The sequence below is a fragment of the Cupressus sempervirens genome, unplaced genomic scaffold, assembly GCF_028749045.1.
Source record: "Cupressus sempervirens isolate cs-2001-9-10 unplaced genomic scaffold, ASM2874904v1 CseChr00s100013_2_01, whole genome shotgun sequence".
Taxonomy (NCBI): Eukaryota; Viridiplantae; Streptophyta; class Pinopsida; order Cupressales; family Cupressaceae; genus Cupressus; species Cupressus sempervirens.
The window spans coordinates 2,267,419-2,287,694 of record NW_028322208.1 but is presented as its reverse complement, the minus strand read 5'-3'; the positions used below and the strand labels follow the sequence as shown (position 1 = coordinate 2,287,694).

Here is a 20,276-nt window from a genome sequence, read left to right as displayed (position 1 = left end):
GCCTATATAGAAAAATTAATAAGCACATTGATGAATACTGAAGAAAATGTTTTATATATTTAAAATCATTTAACTTCTACTTGTCAGACTTGTTTACCTTGCGCATCCTAGCATAGTCATAGTGTCGTGAATAAGCACTAGCACCAGCGACAATGAGCTTGGGTCTGAAGAGTGATGCACTTCTCTCAAGCTGCAGAAAGAAAAATGATGTTAACATTTTGGATATCTTTTCATTGTGATGGAAGCATTTGGTCATAATAATATCAACAGCAATTTCTCAGGAACCAACAATTAGCAGCAATATTTTACAAACTAACAATCTACTTGAAGCATTGTATTAAAAACTTTCATAAGAAAATGCACCAATATCATTCCTGCATACTGGTTGTCAAGTTTAAACCTTAGAACTTGAAACAGAAATGTTTTGAAGAAGAGATAAAATAGAAAGCTCCATAATCCAACATTTTAGAGGTATGAAACATTAAGGTAACACATTTTGAAAATAGAATATCAAACAGATGACCAAAGAAAGTTTTATCTATTGCCAAAGTCTAAGTTACCGATTCTGGTTCTGATGCTGATGCGGTTGCGGGGTGCTGATACGTGGATGCGTGGATATTTTTTTGGGAGGATTTTGGATGCATTTGGGTGCATCCATATATATATATAAAGTTGTCAACTATAATTTATGACAATGTATGCAAAGAAATATATTATTTGGGTAGATAAGATTTTAATTTTCTGAACATCTAGAGCAAATCTGTGGTTTGTTCAAGGTTGTATGAAAATGACAGTATGCATTGGAGTAAATATTGGATGCACAAGCAGTGTAAAACATTAGAGAACAAAGTAAAATAGTCGACCACACCTATTGATTTTCTTGGTTATGAAAAAATATAATTGCGTACAGCATATTTCGAAAGATTTTATAATATATGAAAACCTTAAATATCTGTTGCTCGACTAATAAATATAAATTTGTGGGCTCCATACGCTATCTTGTGGCGTCTGAGTATAGTCGAGGGCAAGCTTCTTAGAATTAAAAATCATATGGCAAGCTCCCGAATCATAGAAAGAAAATATTATTTTTATGTCATTAAGGAAGCATCGCAAGTCTTGGGTTAAATAATATGCTCATGAGATGCACCTAGATGCTCTCTGGAGCACCCCACACGCATCCGCAAGAGAAAATGGTGCTTCCTGACAGCACCCACCACGCCTCCTCCCGCATCCACGCACCAGTCCACATCCGCATCCGCAACCCCCTCTAGGCCAGACACATCAGTAACTTAGGCCAGAGTCGCCAGACTCGGGGAGTCATAAAAACATTTGCAAGTCCCCAAGTTTTTGCACTACTGGTTTTTTGTGAAAAACTCGCAAAGAAGTTTTCCAGGTTAATTCCAAAAACTCAGCAAGCCTGAGGGAAAAGCTCAGGATTAGTAAAAGGAAAGGCCCACGGCTCATTTTTATTTCATTTTCTTTATGCCTCGTACTCCTCCAGGCAAAAAAAAAGACCAGTCCATTGTAGTAATTTTGCACCAAGGACTGAAGACTTTAATTTCAAATGCAAATTGGATTTCCAAGTAGGATTTCTAATTTTTGTTTTCTTGTTTTCTTAAAACATTTTACTTCCTTTTAGCTGCAACTAAGTTTTAAAAAAGCACCAATGCTAAATGTAAGTACTTGAAATTGATTTAGATTCCACAAAATAAGATTCACCATCCTATTTTGACAATTTTTTATATTTTTTCATTATTTTCACAATTTTTTCATACCCCGCCCATTTTTTAATTTGAATTCTTTTTTATTTGAAGAAAACATTTAGAATCCTAGCTTAAATTATTTTTTACTGATTTCAACTAATCTATATCGATTTAAACTAAGTTAGGTTGCTTGTTAATTTTATATTTAAATTTTAACTTGTGCTTTCACTTTCAATGTGTATCAAGGGATTGGAACCTAGGTTAGCTTTTTGCATTAAATGTTAAGAATTGTTTCATGGAGGCATCAACCACCTCAAATACCATCTAGCAGGCATCACTCCTATGATGCCAAGGGTTGTCCTAGGACCACTACAGAAATAAAAAGAGAAGTGAATATTGTACTTGCAGCTTCAAAAGAGAAAAAATTGCAATGGAAGAGGACAAAGGCAGCCATTGCAACATCCATAAATACCACTCAATGTGCTCCAGTCAACATTGAATCAAATGAAGATGCACTTCAGAGCATGGTGGGCTCTCTTCATGGTCAAATATCCAAACCAAATCCACCACCACCACTACATGCGTCATTTCATCTACTTTAGGTAGAACACCAAATAATTTTTTGCTCCCAAAAACTTACCTGGAGGAAAACCATCATTGGAGGTAATTGGGTGGAATGGGGACGTGCATGACCATTTGGACATTGCTTGTGCTGTTTTTTGGTACTTTAACATCCCCCTCATTGTGGAAGATAATTTTTACTAAGATAATTTGGCTTTACATTGATAGGTTTGGGAAAACTTAAAAGGCTACAAGGCACCTTGCAAAGACTTGAATGGGAGGTCAGTTGTTTTTAATTTTTTGATAATTTATGTTGAGTTTTATACAAAACTTATGTTCTTTAATTCATAGTAATTTATGTTGAGTTTAAGCTATTTTTGTTTAAAAATTAAAATTGTCTACTTAGTTTCATTTTGCACTTGTCGGTTGCTCATAAGTGCTACTAATAGGGCAAGGGTAGTGGTGGGGGAAAAGAAACGAAAGGAAAAATATGTCTGCACTATTCCTTTTAATGGGTGGACGGATGGGAACAACCATACCGTAATTAGTTGTTTGGGGAAAAACAACCAATAAGAGTTTTTAACGAGTGTAAGTTTATCCCATAAATTATGGATTGATGATGGATAAAGATATTCAGCCTTAATCAGAAGGCCTATTTCTTCCACAAAGGAACCCAGTCAAGTAAAGGAGGTGCAAAGCAAATAAGTGATTGTTGGAAATTTGGTCAGTGCTCCCCTTGAGATTTGTGACAAGGGCTTAACTGTCTCCTGTGTACTATAAGTTGAGTGGTTGTATCGGGCATTGATAGATCGTTCTTTTTGTGTAACAGCAACCCCACTCTAACAAGTGGTATCAAAGCTTAGTCACAAGTTCAAATCCTCAGACCCTCGAGTAACGCTGAGGGGGAGATTGTTGAAAATTTGGTCAATACTCCCCTTGGGATTTGTTACAAGGGCCTAATTGCCTCCTGTGTACTATTAGTTGAGTGGTTCTATTGGGCACTGATAGATCAGTCTTTTGGTTTAATGGCAACCCCACTCTAATAGTGATTGCAGGTAAGGAAAAAAATTGTTAGAAAGTAAAGTCCACCAAGATAATTGAGAGGGGGAGCACGGGGGGGTGGCATGAATCAATTATTTGAACAAAAAAACTTTTATTAACCTTATTGAATCTAAAGATCAATATAAATAGAAACAATAAGAAGATAAACATACACAATAACACCAGGTTTTGTTAACTAGGAAAACCCTTGATCAGATAAAAAACCTCAATGGGTATGGTACCCACAAAATGATGTACTAATATATAAGTTCCTTATAAGAGGATGGACCTTGTTAGGGGTCAATGAATTACATTCAATACATATTAGTCCTTGTTAGGAGACTTTGAATCCCTTGAATCCCTATGAGGAGATTCCAACCCTGTTAGGAGTTGTAGAAGGAAAAAGGAGCCACTGTCCAAACAGCTTTAGGGGCAAGATCATTGAACTCATTGTCCAACTAATCTTCGTAGTATCCTTTGTAGAATAAGGCCAAATACAATTGATCTTCAGAAACTCTTTCCCTATCCACTTACCGTGCCTTTGCTACACCAAATACTTCTTAGACCTCAATACCAAATCCGCAAACTCACATTAATGATTCCCTTATATCGCTTACTCGCATATACTTAATTCACATATCACTTTTTCACTTGTGCACTTACATTTCAATCAAGAAAACAATAGTTCCTTTATACCAAGTCTTAGAACATATTAAAGAGTCAGCCTTGAGGCTTTCTCAATTGCAAATTACAATATAGGACCTCATTAATACAACACAATACATGTTACATTACATTTCCATAAATACATAAAACTGTCGGCTCTCAAGCTTCATAACTTTTCACATGTGCAACATCTGACTTTGCTGACTTAGCCAGATCATCTTCGCCATGTCTTCTATCTCTATCTAACTGCGCTTATCTAGATTCTATCTTTGTTAGGAGATATAATCCAATCATCGCAACTGCTTCTCAGGAACTCTATTAGAATATAGTCTTCGGTAAATCTCTAATAACTATCACCATTCTTCAAATTTTTGTCTATGCTCTTAAACTCATAATCAGGGCACTCCGAAAAACATGTCCTCAAATACACATAACCTCATTTGCAATCCTATAACTACCCACCATGATTTCTCTATCTGCTACTCTGTCAATCTTCACAGTATTGATAGTATGTTGACATCAATGACAAACACAATCACGAATGCATTATGTGACCACTGTAACAATCTCTCCAATGCTCCAACAATGCTAGGACACTCCCCCATAGGAATATCTTCAACATTCATGCTAACAATCTTCCCCTTTGGCGTTGATAGCAACGTAGATGAAAAACATCTAAGCTCCAAGAATACCAAACATAACATTCTATTGCAACTGCTCCACTACTGTAGTCATCTTCTTTTCAAATCCTCTTCATCAATCAAATCAATCTCTCATAGAAACATCTCTTGTAATGTTTTGATCCCATTTGTTGGCGAAGGTTCCAGATTCGACAATTTCCTTCAGTTAAATGACACTTTTTATAGTCTGCGCAATGGACACTAGAAGTCTATACAGTAGGCAAAAGGGCAACAACAATGGTGAAGAAACAGTCAGTGCTATCCAGATACTATACGGTGGTGTTGGCCATGAGATCATACAACCTGGATGTCATACGATGATATGTCTCAATCATATAGTGAAGACACTATTTCGTACGGTGGTTTGTGGGAACCGTACAGTGATGTTGAAGCACTCTGTACAGTTGCAAATCCAATATTTGGTGGTCGTACAATGTATGGACGAAGGGTGATAGGATGTAATCACTTTGCTAGGGTATTGCACGCATCCACGCAAGTAAAATAAATCGCTACCAATAACAATGATATTGCAGGTGATTGCACATAGAGAAATAACAATAGCACTTCAGATTTGCCCAATATAGATGATAGATAAAATGTTAGTACAAATAATTACACACAGAATGTATATTCGCAGACAAAGATGGTGCTCCAGATGTGCCAAACCCGAAGCAAAGTAGAATACAATGGAATAGGGTGAGAGTTGAATCCCACCAAAACTGGAATAACCAAGTAGGGAACATCTTTCACTTCTGAAATGGCGAACAATATAGAACTCCAACAAGAATTCGTAGTACAAAGAAATAATCCAAATCGCATCTCAACTACTACCTAAATGTTGTGCTTAAATATCCTTAGGAGGAACTTCCCGAGGGTTTACAAATATAGCCGATGGCCAACCTATGGAAACAATAAAATAAAAAAAGGTCTGAGATATACTAAATTGATCGGCCCATGAACAAAGGTTTGATTAATTAATTATTTTATGACGGGAACATTATAATCCTTCCATCCCAAAATTTGCTTGTCCTCAAGAAAATGCAATGCCAGATGTAGAATGTGTTCACCTTGCCAAGTCGCATTATCCAACGAGAAGTGTTTCTAGCATACCAAGTATTCCCTCAGGGTATAGTTCCGCAAAGTCTTCTCGCATACATCAATGATCTTGGTTGGTTCCAATAAGAGCTTCCCTTCTTCATTAAGCGATAGAAGATTTATAGTTACTGCGATGTTCTGCCCCACGACTTTCTTCAAGTAGGAGATATGGAAGGCGTTATGGATGCGGCTCCCTTCTAGAAGTTCTAATTCATAGACAACTTCACTGATGCGAAGAGTTACACAAGAAGGACCATAAAAGTGTGGCTTCAATTTTTCTTTCCCTTTTGCCTTCAATGAGGATTGCCTGTACAACTAGAGTCTGAAATAGACCAAGTCTCCCACTTCGAATCTTCTCTCAACTCGGTGTCTGTCAGCATACATTTGTAAGTTCTCCTTCAAGAATCTCAGGACGTATTGTCCTTCCTGAAGCTAGTCTCTTGCCTTTGGTGCACGGCGGTCACCTAGCACCATGTCGATAAATGAAAGGGGTTCATACCCATGTAGTGCTTTGAAGGGTGTCATCCCAATAGACATGTGATAAGTGGTATTGTAACAATATTCCCTCAGATGCATCCATTTGACCCATGCCCATTGTTGTTGCAAAATGTAGTTCTGGAGGAAGCCTTCTAGCTATTTGCTCACAATCTCTGTCTGTCTGTCTGTCTGAGGGTGGTAGCTAGTACTTGGTGACAAGTCTGTTCCTACTAACCAAAATAATTTTATCCATAAATTATAGATAAACTGACCATCCTTGTCACTAACAATGTTGCAAGGTAACCTGTGCAAACAAAAAACTTCTCTGAAAAATAAGTCTTCTACCTACGCAGCTTGAAAGTATGAGAGGATCGCAAAGAAGTGTGCATACTTTGTCAACCTGTCCACCACCACAAAGATAAAATACTTCCCATTTACTTTAGGAAGTCTGGTGCTGAAGTCCATAGAGATGCTTTCCTACTTCATTTTGGTATAGGTAAGGGCTGTAGTAACCCAGCAAGTAAAGTGTGTTTAGAATTTGTTTTGTTGACAGACTACACATTCCTGTACATATTGCAATACATCTCCTTTAAGTCCCTTCCATGAAAACCTCTCCCTGAGCTGTCTATACTTTTTGAGAAACCCTAGATGTCCAGCCAAGGGTGAGTCATGTATTTTTTTCAGAATTTTTTGTTTCAGTTTGGATTCAGGCACCAAGTATATCCGATTCTTATAGTAAATGATGTCATCCACCACCTTGTGTTGGTCATCCTAAGTGTCGTCATCCATTAGCTTACATGCAAATGTGTTTTTGGAATATTCCACTAATAAGTGTGCTTTCCAATCAGCTAAGATCTAAGATAGTAAACAGATGGCAGGTTTTCTTGGTAGGGCATCTACAACTACATTGTTCTTCCCTTTCACATATTCAATGTCGAAATCAAAAGTCTGAATCTTACTTACCCATTTTTGTTGTCTTTTGTTTAGATCCTATTGCTCCACAAAATATCTCAAACTATTATGATCGGTACAAATGACAAACTTGGCACCTACCAAATACTATCAGAATTTGGTTAGTGCATGCATGATGGCCAACATCTCTTTATCATAAATGGAATATAGACGCTCCGCTTTTTTAATCTTTCGACTCTCATAGGCTATAGGGTGTTTATTTTGCATTAATACCGCGCCAATTCCCTCTTTGGATGCATCACACTCTAGAATGAATGGTCGTGTGAAATCGGGTAAGGTGAGAACCGGACAAGTGCTCATTGCTTCTTTTAACTTATCAAAAGTGCATTGCGCTATTTCATTCCATTGGAAGGAACCTTTCCTAGTTAGATTTGTTAATGGTACGCCGAGCTGAGAGAAACCATTTACAAACCTCTAGTAGTAATTGCACAAACCTAAGAACCCTTGCAACTCAGAGAGCAACTTTGGTGGGGGCCAATCCAAGATAGCTTGAATCTTCTCTTGGTGGACCTGCACTCCATATTTGTTGACAATGTGCCCTAAATATAATATTTTTGTCATTCTGAATTCACACTTGGATTGCTTAGTGAACAAGGACTGAGCCTTCATGATCCCTAGGACTTCATCTAAGTGTTCCAGGTGTTCTTCCCAAGTTTTGTTGTAAATAAGGATATCATCAAAGAATACCAACAAGTACTTACGTAGTTGTTTGTTGATGATGTGATTTATGCAAGACTAAAATGTAGCTGGTGCATTCGTTAATCCGAATGGCATGACCAAGAACTCATAATGCCCATAGTGACAACAAAAAGCCATCTTGTCCACATCTTCCTGCATGCAAATCTAATGGTATCCAAAATGAAAATCTATTTTGGAAAAATAAATCGCACCATGCAGCTCATCCAACAATTCATCAATCCTGGGAATAGAGTATCTGTATTTTATTGTTTTCTTATTCAACACATGGTAGTCCACACACGTGTGCATCGTCTCATCCTTATTTTTTACCAAAACCATTGATGATGCATAAGGGCTGGAGCTAGGATGGATCCATCCTTTCTTAAGTACTTCTTAAATTGTCTTCTCAATCTCATCCTTGAATTTCTTGGGATGACACTATGGCATGGTGATAATTGGTTTGGCGCCACTTTCCAACTCAATGGTATGTTCAAACCTACAATGGGGGGGATATGCCGAGAGGAATGTCTATAAAAGCTTTATCATAGGTACTCAAAATATTTTGAAGATCATCATCTCGGTGGAGGGTTTGTTGTCCTTTTATAGATTCTGCCGAAATGAAATAATGTGCAGCCCATGCAATGTCATCATGCCAAAAAATTGCCTCCATCTGCTATGCTAAAACTTCCTTCGGTCCCTCTTGGCCATTCCCCGGAGAACAACCTTCTTCCCATTGACAACAAAAGTGAAGTCCATCTATTTGAAGCTCTGAGTGTATTCATCAAGTATCTCCATCCACTGTATGCCCAGAATAACCTCCATATCATCTAGGTCCACGATAAAGAAATCTTCCATCACAGTGTGGTTAGCCATGGTGATACTCAGTTGGGGAACAAGGTGCGTATAGGGAAACAGTGTCCCTCCAGTGACCTTGACTTGGAAACCTATGTGTGTCTCAGTAGGTAGGCCTCTTCGTTTCACCAAAGATGAGTTTATGAAGTTCAGAGTGGCTCTACTATCGAGCATCACCATGACCCTTTGTCTTTGAAGGGTTCCCCGTACACAAAATACCATACATCTCAGGCTCCCGGCTAAGCCGATGGTTCCTCCATGACATACCAATGCTGCAATTCTCTCCATCTTGATCGTCCTCATCATCAAATACGACTTCAATGTAGTGTATTTTTCTTTTACTAAGGCATCTATGCCCAGGCTCCCACAGTCCCTTGTAATTAAAGCATAATTTCTTCCTTCGTAGCTCCTGTCTGGTAACTTCGTCCAATGAAGGCTTCTTCAGCAGAGGTTTTTTATCTTTGTCCTTTGGAAATACTGGCGGTTTGGAGTGTGAGTAACCTCGAGAGGATGATGTCAATGATGATGCCATGCTTTGTGCCTTTTTTATAGCCTCTAAAAGGGTGGCAGGATTGTAACCTTTTACCTAATCCCTCAGTGGTTCCGTCAATCTATCCATGAAGAGCACTATCCGTCTCCTTTCGGAAATGTCTGTGACCAAAACTGAGAGTTTTTGAAATTTTGTAATGTACTGGTCGACCGATCCAGTTTGCCTTAGTTGTGCCAATTCTTTGAAATTAAGTTTTGGATCTTTACCATCAAATTGATCTATCAATCTTTCACTATATTCCACATAAGTATTTATTTAGTCACGCCCCAATGTGATGGTGCCATGATGCCACCATTCATGCGCCACTCCCTCCAAGTGCAGTGCTGCAAATTTGATTGCTTCTTCTTCTGGCATTGGATTAAGTTGGAAGTATCGGCCTTCATTACCCATGCTCGAGTAGATATGGATCCGGATCTGTCAAATGGTGACAGATTTACCTTGCTCAACTTCTTTCTGAGATCATCGTTAAAACATCCTCAGCTTCTGCCTCCGAAATATCTCATTCTCAATTCTGGGTAATCTTTGTAGGATATATCCTCCTCCAAATTTGCATTCTTCCAGTCTTCTCTCAACTGTTCTTAAACTTCCTCAAAGGTTGTATGCTTTCCTCTATGTGGTACCTCCGTTCGTGGAGGGAAAAACGACATGGAAGGTCAAGAGCGTGTTGGATGAGGGTTTGCCTTACCCAACACTGAGTCCACGCTGTGACTATTTTGTTCACCGGATATTTTATTGTCTGCCAATTTCCTGAGAGTTTTTGCCATTATTCGCTGAGTATCATTGATCTACACTTGATTCCTCAAAAGATCTCTTAGTAGCACCATGAGTTTGGCAGTAGTGGGTTATTGTTCCACCATTCTATCAACTCAATGTGATCTTCTTCTCTTCCGGCTATTAACTCTCATTTACTATCCACAGGCTGGTAGGATCATTGGCTCTGATACCATTGTAATGTTCTGATCCTATTTGTTGGCAAAGGTTCCAGATTCAACAATTTTCCTCGGTTACATGTCACTTTTTATAGTCTGCGTAGTGGACACTAGAAGTTCATACGGTAGGCAAAAGGGCAATGACAATGGTGAAGAAATAGTCAAGACTATCTGGATACCGTACGATGGTGTTGGCCAAGAAGCCATATGACTTGGATGTCGTACCGTGATGTGTCTTAGTCGTACGGTGAAGACACTATTCTGTATGGTGGTTTGTGGGAGTCGTACGGTGATGTTGAAACACTTTGTATGGTGCAAGGAGATGGATTCGTACCGTTGCAAATCCAATATTCAGTGGAGGGCGTACGGTGTATGGGCGAAGGGTGATAGGATGTAATCACTTTGCTAGGGTATTGCACGCATCCATGCAAGTAATATAAATTGCTACCAATAAAAATGATATTGCAAGTGATTGCACATAGAGAAATAAGAATAGCACTTCAGATTTGCTAGATACAAATGATAGATAAAATGCCAGTATAGATAATTACACATGGAACATATATTTGCAGGCAGAGATGGAGATCTAGATGCACCAAACCTGAAGCAAAGTACAACATGACGAAATAGAGTGAGAGCTGAATCCCATCGAAACCATAATAGCCAAGTAGGGAGGATCTTTCACTTCCGAAATGGCAAACAATACAGAACTCCAACAGGAATTTGTAGTACAAAGAAATAATCCAAATCGCATCTCAGGTACTACCTACATGTTGTGCTTAAATACGCTTTGGAGGAACTTCACAAGGGTTTACAAATATAGCCGATGGCCAACCTACAGAAACAATAAAGTAAAAATGGGTTCAAGATATACTAAATCAATCAGCCCATGAAGAAAGGTTTGATTAATTAATTATTTTATAACGAGAACATTACATCTCTCCCCCATTGATATACTTCTTTATTGACATCGATTCTTCATACTCATCTCTCCTACATACAAGAGTTCTCTTCATATACTTGTCTCCCCCATACTCAGGATGATTTCCATGCACTTCTCTCCCCAATATTCTAGAGATGTTTTTCATTTACTTCTCTCCCCCATTGACATCAATGACAAAGGCACCATTATGTAAAGTTTCTCAATATCATTAATCATCTCAAGTGTCCAAAGACATTGTTAAATACCAACTACAAAGAGTCCTTCATGACTCAGTTCAACCACAAACACTCCCCATAGAGGAAGCATCAAGCATCTAGTCGAGATGAAAATAGTGCTTTGTACCACTAGACTGATGCAATCTCTGCATCATCAACTCTAAAGTAGATAAAGGCATAACCCCAAGCATACCTCTCAAATACTCAAATGTATCCTCCAGCAAGGACTTTATATATCTTCTATATGCTCCTTTGTATTAACATATTTCAATCTTCATAGATATGTTCTTTGTCTCAAAATGTAACACAGGATTCTTAGACATATTCATTGTACTTGTGTTATCAGTATCACAATGTATAATAATAGGTTTCATAAACTCAACTCCAATATCTTTCAACATTTGTTTCATCCACATGATTTGATTTCAATTATTTGCTGCTATTACATACTCTGCTCTTGTTGCACTCTATGAGATACAATCATGTTTCTTGCTTAGCCAAGAAACCAATCTTCCTCCTAGGAAAAAAGCTCCACCACTTGTACTCTTTTTGTCATCCATACTGCCTTCCCACTCCGCATCAATATATACACATGGAGTAAAGTCATTTGATCTGTCATACCACGAACCAAAATTAGGTGTACCCTTCAAATATCTAAATATTCTTTTTACTACTGCATAATGTGATTCTCTAGGATTAGCTTGAAATCTTGCAACAATTCCAACTACATTAGTTATATCTAGCCTTATATGAATCAAATATTACAAATCTCCAGTCATAGATTTGTACGTTTTCTGCTCAACACTAGGTGTCTCATCTTTGTTAGATAACTTATGACCAGTTATCATAGGTGTACCAGCAGGTTTACAACTTTCTAAACCAAATCTCTTCAATAAGTCTTTCAAATACTTAGTTTGTGATAAGAAAATACCATCACTGATCTGTACAATTTGTAAACCCAAAAAATACTTCATCTCACCAATTATGCTCATTTCAAACTCCTTCGTTCCATTAGCAAATTTATCACTTGCTTCATCATCACCTCCAAAGATTATATCATCCACAAATATTACAATAAACACTAGACCATTCTCAATTTCCTTTAGATACAAGTTACTATACATAATACCTTTAGCAAATCCTAATTTTTCCAAATATTTGTCCAACTTTGCATACCAAGTTCTAGGTGCTTGTTTTAATCTGCACGACACTTTCTTCAACTTGCAAACCATATCTCCTTCTTTCGTCAAAGGAAAACCTTTAGGCTGCTCAATGTAGACTTCTTCTTCAAGTTCTCCATTCAGAAATGCTCACTTCACATCCATCCGATGTGTCAGGAACATTCTAGTTACTTCTATTCTTGCAACAAGTACAAATGTTTCCTCATAATCAATGCCTTCTTGTTGTGAATAACCTTTACATACAAGTCTTGTTTTATTTCTCACAACCTCACCTTGTTCATTCATCTTATTCCTGAAAACCCAATAAGTTCCTATAACATTTTTGTCCTTAGGTCTAGGAACCAATTCCCATGTGTCATTCTTCTCAATCTAATCTAGTTCTTCCTTCATAGCTTGAATCCAAGGATCATCCTTGCAAGCTTCATCAATACTTTTAGGTTCAACTTGAGAAATCAAATATAACTCTTTGTGTACATTGTTTCTTCTCATCACTCCTCTTTCTTTGTTTTCACTAATTTGTTCAACAAGGTGGTTCTTTATCATATTCTTGTTTGGTGTCACTGTTTCAACTCTTAATCCAGCTCTAGGTTCAGATCTTGGTTCATCTCTCTGATCCAGAATCTAAATCTCATTCTACAAATCATTGTTAGTTTCATTAAACTCAACATTTTCTTGATAAATCTTAGGATTAGCTTCTTCATCTGAATCATAATCAAGTATTCTTTCCTGAATTTTGAACTTTTCATCCACTTTAACATTTGCACTTTCAAGAATATTCTTAGTCCTCTGATTAAAACATCTATAAGCTTTGTTTTTCAATGAATAACCAAGGAACATACCATCATCACTTCTTGAATCAAACTTACCAAAGTCATCATCTCTCTTAATGTAACACTTCTTTCGAAAAATTCTAAAATACTTTGCTGATGATGCATGTCCAAACCATAATTCATAGGGAGTCTTGTTTGGACCTTGTCTAATTTGTACTATGTTCATTGTATACACTGTTTTATTTATTGCTTGTCTCCAGAATGTCTTTCAAACTTTATTCTCAAACGTCATAGCTCTAGCTGCCTCTAATACCACTTGTTACAAGCTAAGGTTGTCATTGCACCAAAAGATCCACCCGTTAATACCCGATACAACCACTATACTTATAGAACACAGGAGGCAGTTAAGTCATGTCACAAATCTTGAAGGGAAGCGTTGGTGGTTAGTCCAACAATCCCCCCCTCAGCATTACCTAAGAAGATTTGAACCTGTGACCAAGCTTTGATACCAATTGTTAGAAAGTAAAGTTCACCAAGATAACTGATAGGGGGGAGAGGGTGGGCGGTCGGGGCCGGGAGAGGGGGTGAATCAGTTATTTGATCAAAACAACTTTTATTAACCTTATTAAATCTGAAACATGTGATCAATATAAACAACAACCATAAGAAGATAACCATACACAATAGCACCAGATTTTGTTATCTAAGGAAACTCTTGATTAGACAGAAAACTTCGCTAGGGATGCTACCCACAAAATGATGTACTAATATGTAAGTTCCTTGTAAGAGGATGGATCTTGTTAGGGGTCAATGAATTACATTTAGTACATATCAAACCTATTAAGGGACTTTGTGTTACATCCCAATTATTGACCTAATTTAAAATAAAACTGTTGAGGTTCACATGAAGTCAGTTGACAATTAAATTTGTTATAATCCTGCGAAATGGTAAGATGGTTAGTCATTATAATTATTTATCACGAATTCATGAAATTGAATAGGCGATTAGCCGTTATGATTATTTATAACTTGTTATGATAATATGATTTAAACTCATCCCCATGGCACAAAGTTCATTGATTACTGTCCTATAATGGGAATCCAACAGCGATATTAGGAAGAAGTCAAAGTTAATAGAAAGGGAGCCTCTTCATATTGCTTGAGAGGCAACCCGATAATCACCGAATAAGGATCATCGTCATATAATATTTATATGCTTCAGATTAGGAAGAACATTAGTGGAGAGGAACCATTTATCAATCAATATAAATAATTTAGTGAATAAATTATAAGAGATATTGTGGTCTTGGAGCCACCATTGACTCAGCAATGTTTAAAGGAAGCAACTATTTCTTGAATTTAAAGAATTAACGATGATGACAGTGAGAATTACTATTATCATTAGAAGCCAATCAACCTCAAACGTGGAAACCAGCAATAGTATTTAGATCTGACCAATCAAATGACTTGTATCTAATAGATGGCAAGGATGACAGTGAAGCATATAAGTTAGTAAATAGTTTCTAGAATGATCTATATGGAGCAGCAATATTTATTCTTAATAACAACATATATAAATAGTGGGACTTGCAAGAAGAAATTGTTGGTCAACTTCAATATATTAAAATTATTCCAAACTATCTGGATAGGGTATATTACAATGGTATCAAAGCTTGATCTTGCCATCCTGTAGGGGAATCTTAAATAAGGATCAGCATATAAGAACAAAAATCGTCATCAAAGACGTGGAAGAAGGATGGAAGAAGATACGTATAGTCAGCAAACAAGAAGAAGAATATACAACAACATTGAATAAATAGACCAAATAGTAAGCGATAATAAGGGGAACCAGTTATTTCAGATGACAAACATATGAAGCAAAAGCTTAAAGCAATGGAAAGCATTAGGACATGGCTGAGGATGATCAACATTTAGATTAACAACGAGTTCATATAATTGGAAAAATGACAAGAGACCTCATCCAATGAAAACACAAAGATTGAAGCATCTATTCAAATTCTATCAGGAGGAGGTATAATCCATATCAGAGCGGCCCGAGTAACACCTTGGAAACATTGACATATCTACACAGCTGGGTCCTTGGACATAACAAATATAATTACAGAGGCTACTGTTTCAATGGTATTAAGTGACAAAGATATATTGTCTATTATGGATCAAGCAAGGTATAGGCAATAGCAAATTACAGATCTGATCAAGACTTGGTTATGAGTAACTAAGTAAAGGACTCTTCATTGGAATCAAATTGGAAATAAATACTAAAGCAAGGACATTTCAAATTGAATGTTATAATTCCGAGTATGGAATTAAGGTAGAGAGATAACCTCTCTGAAGGACTTCGCAAGATATTCTATAATTGAATATTCTTAAGTAAGGCAAAGAATCTAGTATTCTCTCAAAGAATCAGTATAAAAATGCATATGCAAGGATGGATACACCCAAAGAAGGTACCCATAAGGCCTAGGATGAGAAAGAAAGAACTCTCTCCTAGGAAGGATGGATACATCAAGATTGATTATCTATAAGGTCTTCAGGAGAAGTATTGTGAGAAGATGGTGCTTAGTGGAGAGTTGTTCTATTAATTAGAGCCTTAGGAAGCACTCCCCTAGGAGCTAAGCATCTGATCACAACTTCTCCTTAAGAAAGGGATTAAATTGGGAATTAGGATCTTATATATTTTTTATATTTTTTTAACTTACGAGAATTGAATCATGAATAACTCTATACATGTTTCCTTGGAGTACTAACATATTATGCATGTACATCTATCAGAGAGGTAGTCACCACCAACTCTGACCATACAAAAATTTTAATTAGAGGAAGAATCTACCAAAGTTTTTAACATGTGTATGCCTTGTGTCTGCATCGTGTCTTCATGCATCAATGTGTCTACTTTGCATCTGCATCATGTCTTCATACACTAATTATATATAGTTTGTGCATATTTTATGTTTTCATATATCCTAGTATATCTTCTTAGTGAGTGCCAAGAATCAAGGGCATTCTCAATGATTGTCAAAAAAAGTAAGGACATTCTTAAGGAGTATTGAGCATAATGAACATTCTTAGCAAGTGTTAAGATCAAGGACATTATGTCAAGATTGGATCAAGAGCATTCTCAATGAGTGTTGAGGTTAAGAGGCCATTTGAATTAATGTTGTAATTCTTAGAAAGGAATTAAGACAAGGACTACACATCTATGAAGGCTTACTCATCCAGAAAGAAAGACTTAGGAAGACAAGAATCACAAGTGTTACAATACATCAAGGATTGTTCGATTGAATATTGAGCTACATATCAACACACAATATGCCAATGGTTTTAGCATTGCTTGAGGACAAGCAATTTGAGGAAGGGTGGACTGTCATGTCCCCATATTTATAAGATTTAATAATAAATTAATTAATAATAGAATGAATAAATCAATAATAATATAATTTATTATTAGAAATAAAATAGAAAATTGATAACATATAATCTATATCGATTAATATAATCATATCATTTTTATGTGATTACTATGATGAATACCATAATATGATAAAAGAATAAATTTTATATATATATATATATATTAATTTAGTATTATCAATAAATAAAATAATAGTTAACTAAAATATATAGAATGAGTAATTATATTCTATAACTCAACTATATAGTTGATAAATAACTATTATAAGATGCAATAAATATTAAATAAATAATCATTTATATTGAATCATATATTCTAAATTATAAATACTATAATTTCAATACATAATATGAAAAATAAACGATAACAATAAACTAAAGTCACTGCCCAGGAGGAGTCATGACTCTTCCCAATCACACAAATATAAGGGAATGACAAAGATCAGAGTGGGGGAGGAATATTAAAAATGGCAGACTATATGGTGGAGACAGTTGTCATATTGAATCAAATAAAAAACAACAGCCTCCAGTGTCTACCTCTTTCTGTTCAGAATGAACTTCAGAGATTCACTTTTAAACAGTTACAAGGCAGTGTTTTGATAAAGAAAGAGAAGACAAGATTGTCTGCTAGGAGTATGACATGATCGAATGGGGAAGATTTGAAGTAATATATCAAGGAGTATGTACAATCATACATATAGATATATTAGGAGATTTATTCATATGCCAGAACCTGCCTTACATGGATGGAGGGATTTAATAATAGAGTCAAACTTAATGTCAAACTTTAGTATACACGAAAAAATAACTAGAGATCAGCAGATGGAGCATTTGATCTTGGACGAAAATGTATTCACATCACAGATAAGAGACATTAACACCAACATTCAAACTCATCCCCATGGCACAAAGTTCATTGATTTCTGTCCTATAATGGGAATCCAACAGCGATATTAGGAAGACATCAAAGTTAATAGAAAGGGAGCCTCTTCATATTGCTTGAGAGGCAACCCGATAATCACCGAATAAGGACCATCATCATATAATATATATGCTTCAGATTAGGAAGAAGATTGGTGGAGAGGAATCATTAATCAATCAATATAAATAATTCAGTGAATAAATTATAACAGATATTGTGGTCTTGGAGCCACCATTGGCTCAGCAATGTTTAAAGGGAGTAACTATTTCTTGAATTTAAAGAATTAACGATGATGACAGTGAGAATTACTATTATCATTAGAAGCCAATCAACCTCAAGCGTGGAAACCAGCAATAGTATTTGGGTCTAACCAATCAAATGACTTGTATCTAATAGATGGCAAGGATAAAAGTGAAGCATATAAGTCAGTAAATAGTTTTTAGAATGATCTATATGCAGCAGCAATATTTATTCTTAATAACAACATATATAAATAGTGGGACTTGCAAGAAGAAATTGTTGGTCAACTTCAATATATTAAAATTATTCCAAACTATCTGGATAGGGAATATTACAGTCTTTTCCTTCCTTTGCTGTGTGTTCTCATTTGGTGTTGCTGTACATTATGGTTTTCTGTGAGCAGTGTTTACAATGTACTGTGATTTGTCATTGACCATCTGAACTCTTCTGTGAAGTATATTGTCTTTCTAAGTTATATTTTTTCAGCAAGTTTTGTTCAATTACTCTCTCTCTCACTTCTTACCTTTCAGCAAATTTATAAATCAACATTTATGGCTGTAAGGACTTTCACAATTGACTGATGTAAATGTCGTGTTGGTAACTCCCGATTTGCATCTCCATATACAAAGGTTTTCCCACTTGGCTCACACTGAAGGTTGATCAATTCCAACTTTCTAGAGAGATCTATGTAACACTCCTGAAGCTCATTTGCATTTGCTAATGGAAAACCTGATTTGACTGAGCCCAGCACCAATGATTAGAACAGAGGCTCTATCATCCAAAATTCTTGACACTATTATGAGATAAACTATAGGATAGAAAGCTTAGAAAAATCACTTACATGGAGGCTCAAAACCTTGGAAATTTGGGCTCCACCACTATCCTTTGCAGAATAATACCAAATACAACTGATCTTCAGAAACTCTTTCTCTGTCCTCTTACTGTGCCTCTACTGCACCAAATGCTTCTCAGATCTCAATACCAGATCCTCAAACTCACATTAATGAATCCCTTAGATTGCTTACTTGCATATGCTTAATTTAAATATCACTTGTTCACTTGTACACTTACATTTCAACCAAGGAAACAATCCTTCCTTTATACCAAGTCCTAATTGAGTCATCCTTCAGGCTTTCTCAATTACAAATTACAATATAGGACCTCATTAATACAACACAATACATGTTACATTACATTTCCATAAATACATAAAATTGTCGTCTCTCAAGCTTCATAACTTTTCACACGTGCAACATCTGACTTTTCTGACTTAGCCAGATCATCTTCATCATGTCTTCTATCTCTGTCTGACTGCACTTGTCCAAATTCTATCTCTATTAGAAGATATAATCCAATCATCACAAACTGCTTCTCAGGAACTCTGTCAGAATACAATCCTTAGTAAATCTCTAATAACTATCACCAATCTTCGACTTTTCATCTGCACTCTTAACCACATAATCAGGACACTTTGTAAACACATCCTTAACTACAAATAAGCTCATATGCAATCCTATAACTGCGCTACCATGATCTTTGTCTGCTACTGTGCCAGTGTTCATAGTATTAACAGTATGTTGACATCAATGACAAACACAGTCATGAATGCAACATGTGACCACTGTGACAATCTCTCCAATGCTCTAGCAATGCTAGGATACTCCCTCATAGGAATATCTTCAGCATTCATGCTAACAAAACCACCATTTGGTATCAACCATACAAGCAACAAGAGACAGAAGGAATTGTATGGCTCCAACCACAAGGTGGAGGGAAGAGAAGACCATATGTTGCAGTGGCAGAGCCATATAATGCATGGATTAGACTATATGGTGAGGGGAACAAGCAATACAAATCAGGGGCATACCATATGGTGAGAAAGAAGAGTCGAATGAAGCAAGGAATAGTCCATCGAGGAAAGAAAGGACCAAATTGTATGGTACAAACTGTACATTTACCATCTCCAACACAAACCGTATGTTCTATACCACATGCCAGGGGATTATTGCCACCATACGACCCATTTTCGATGTACAATTGAATTGTGTAATCGTATGGGACTATATTGTATGGAGGGTTTTCATACGGGAAAAATGTAGAAGCATAGACCATACAAAGAGGAATTGAGCATACACTATGCCACCCAAGCACATGCAAAAGAGATGGGAACTTAGAAAAAAATTATGACTAAAGGAAGAGAACCAATGATGATGAAGAGCAGTTATGGAAACTTCAATACAGGAAGGTATGAAATAAAATATAATGAAAAAAAGAAGGCATCACAAGTAGACATGGCCACATTGAGCAACAAGAAGAAAGTGGGGGAAAGAGTGCAAATTGATAAATTGGTAATTGTGGAGTCTCTCACA

The 20,276-nt window shown here is 36.5% G+C and overlaps 1 protein-coding gene across 1 annotated transcript in view; it reads right to left on the bottom strand.

The window, feature by feature from the left end:
* Positions 1 to 97: 97 nt before the first annotated feature.
* Positions 98 to 20,276, bottom strand: part of LOC149527817 (serine hydroxymethyltransferase 1, mitochondrial-like) — a gene marked incomplete at its 3' end in the record, with an annotated part of 65,049 nt that continues 44,870 nt past the window's right edge. Inside the window, 1 exon segment of the mRNA XM_089812108.1 lies at positions 98 to 190. Within this exon segment, the coding sequence (XP_089668234.1) occupies positions 98 to 190 (93 nt within the window).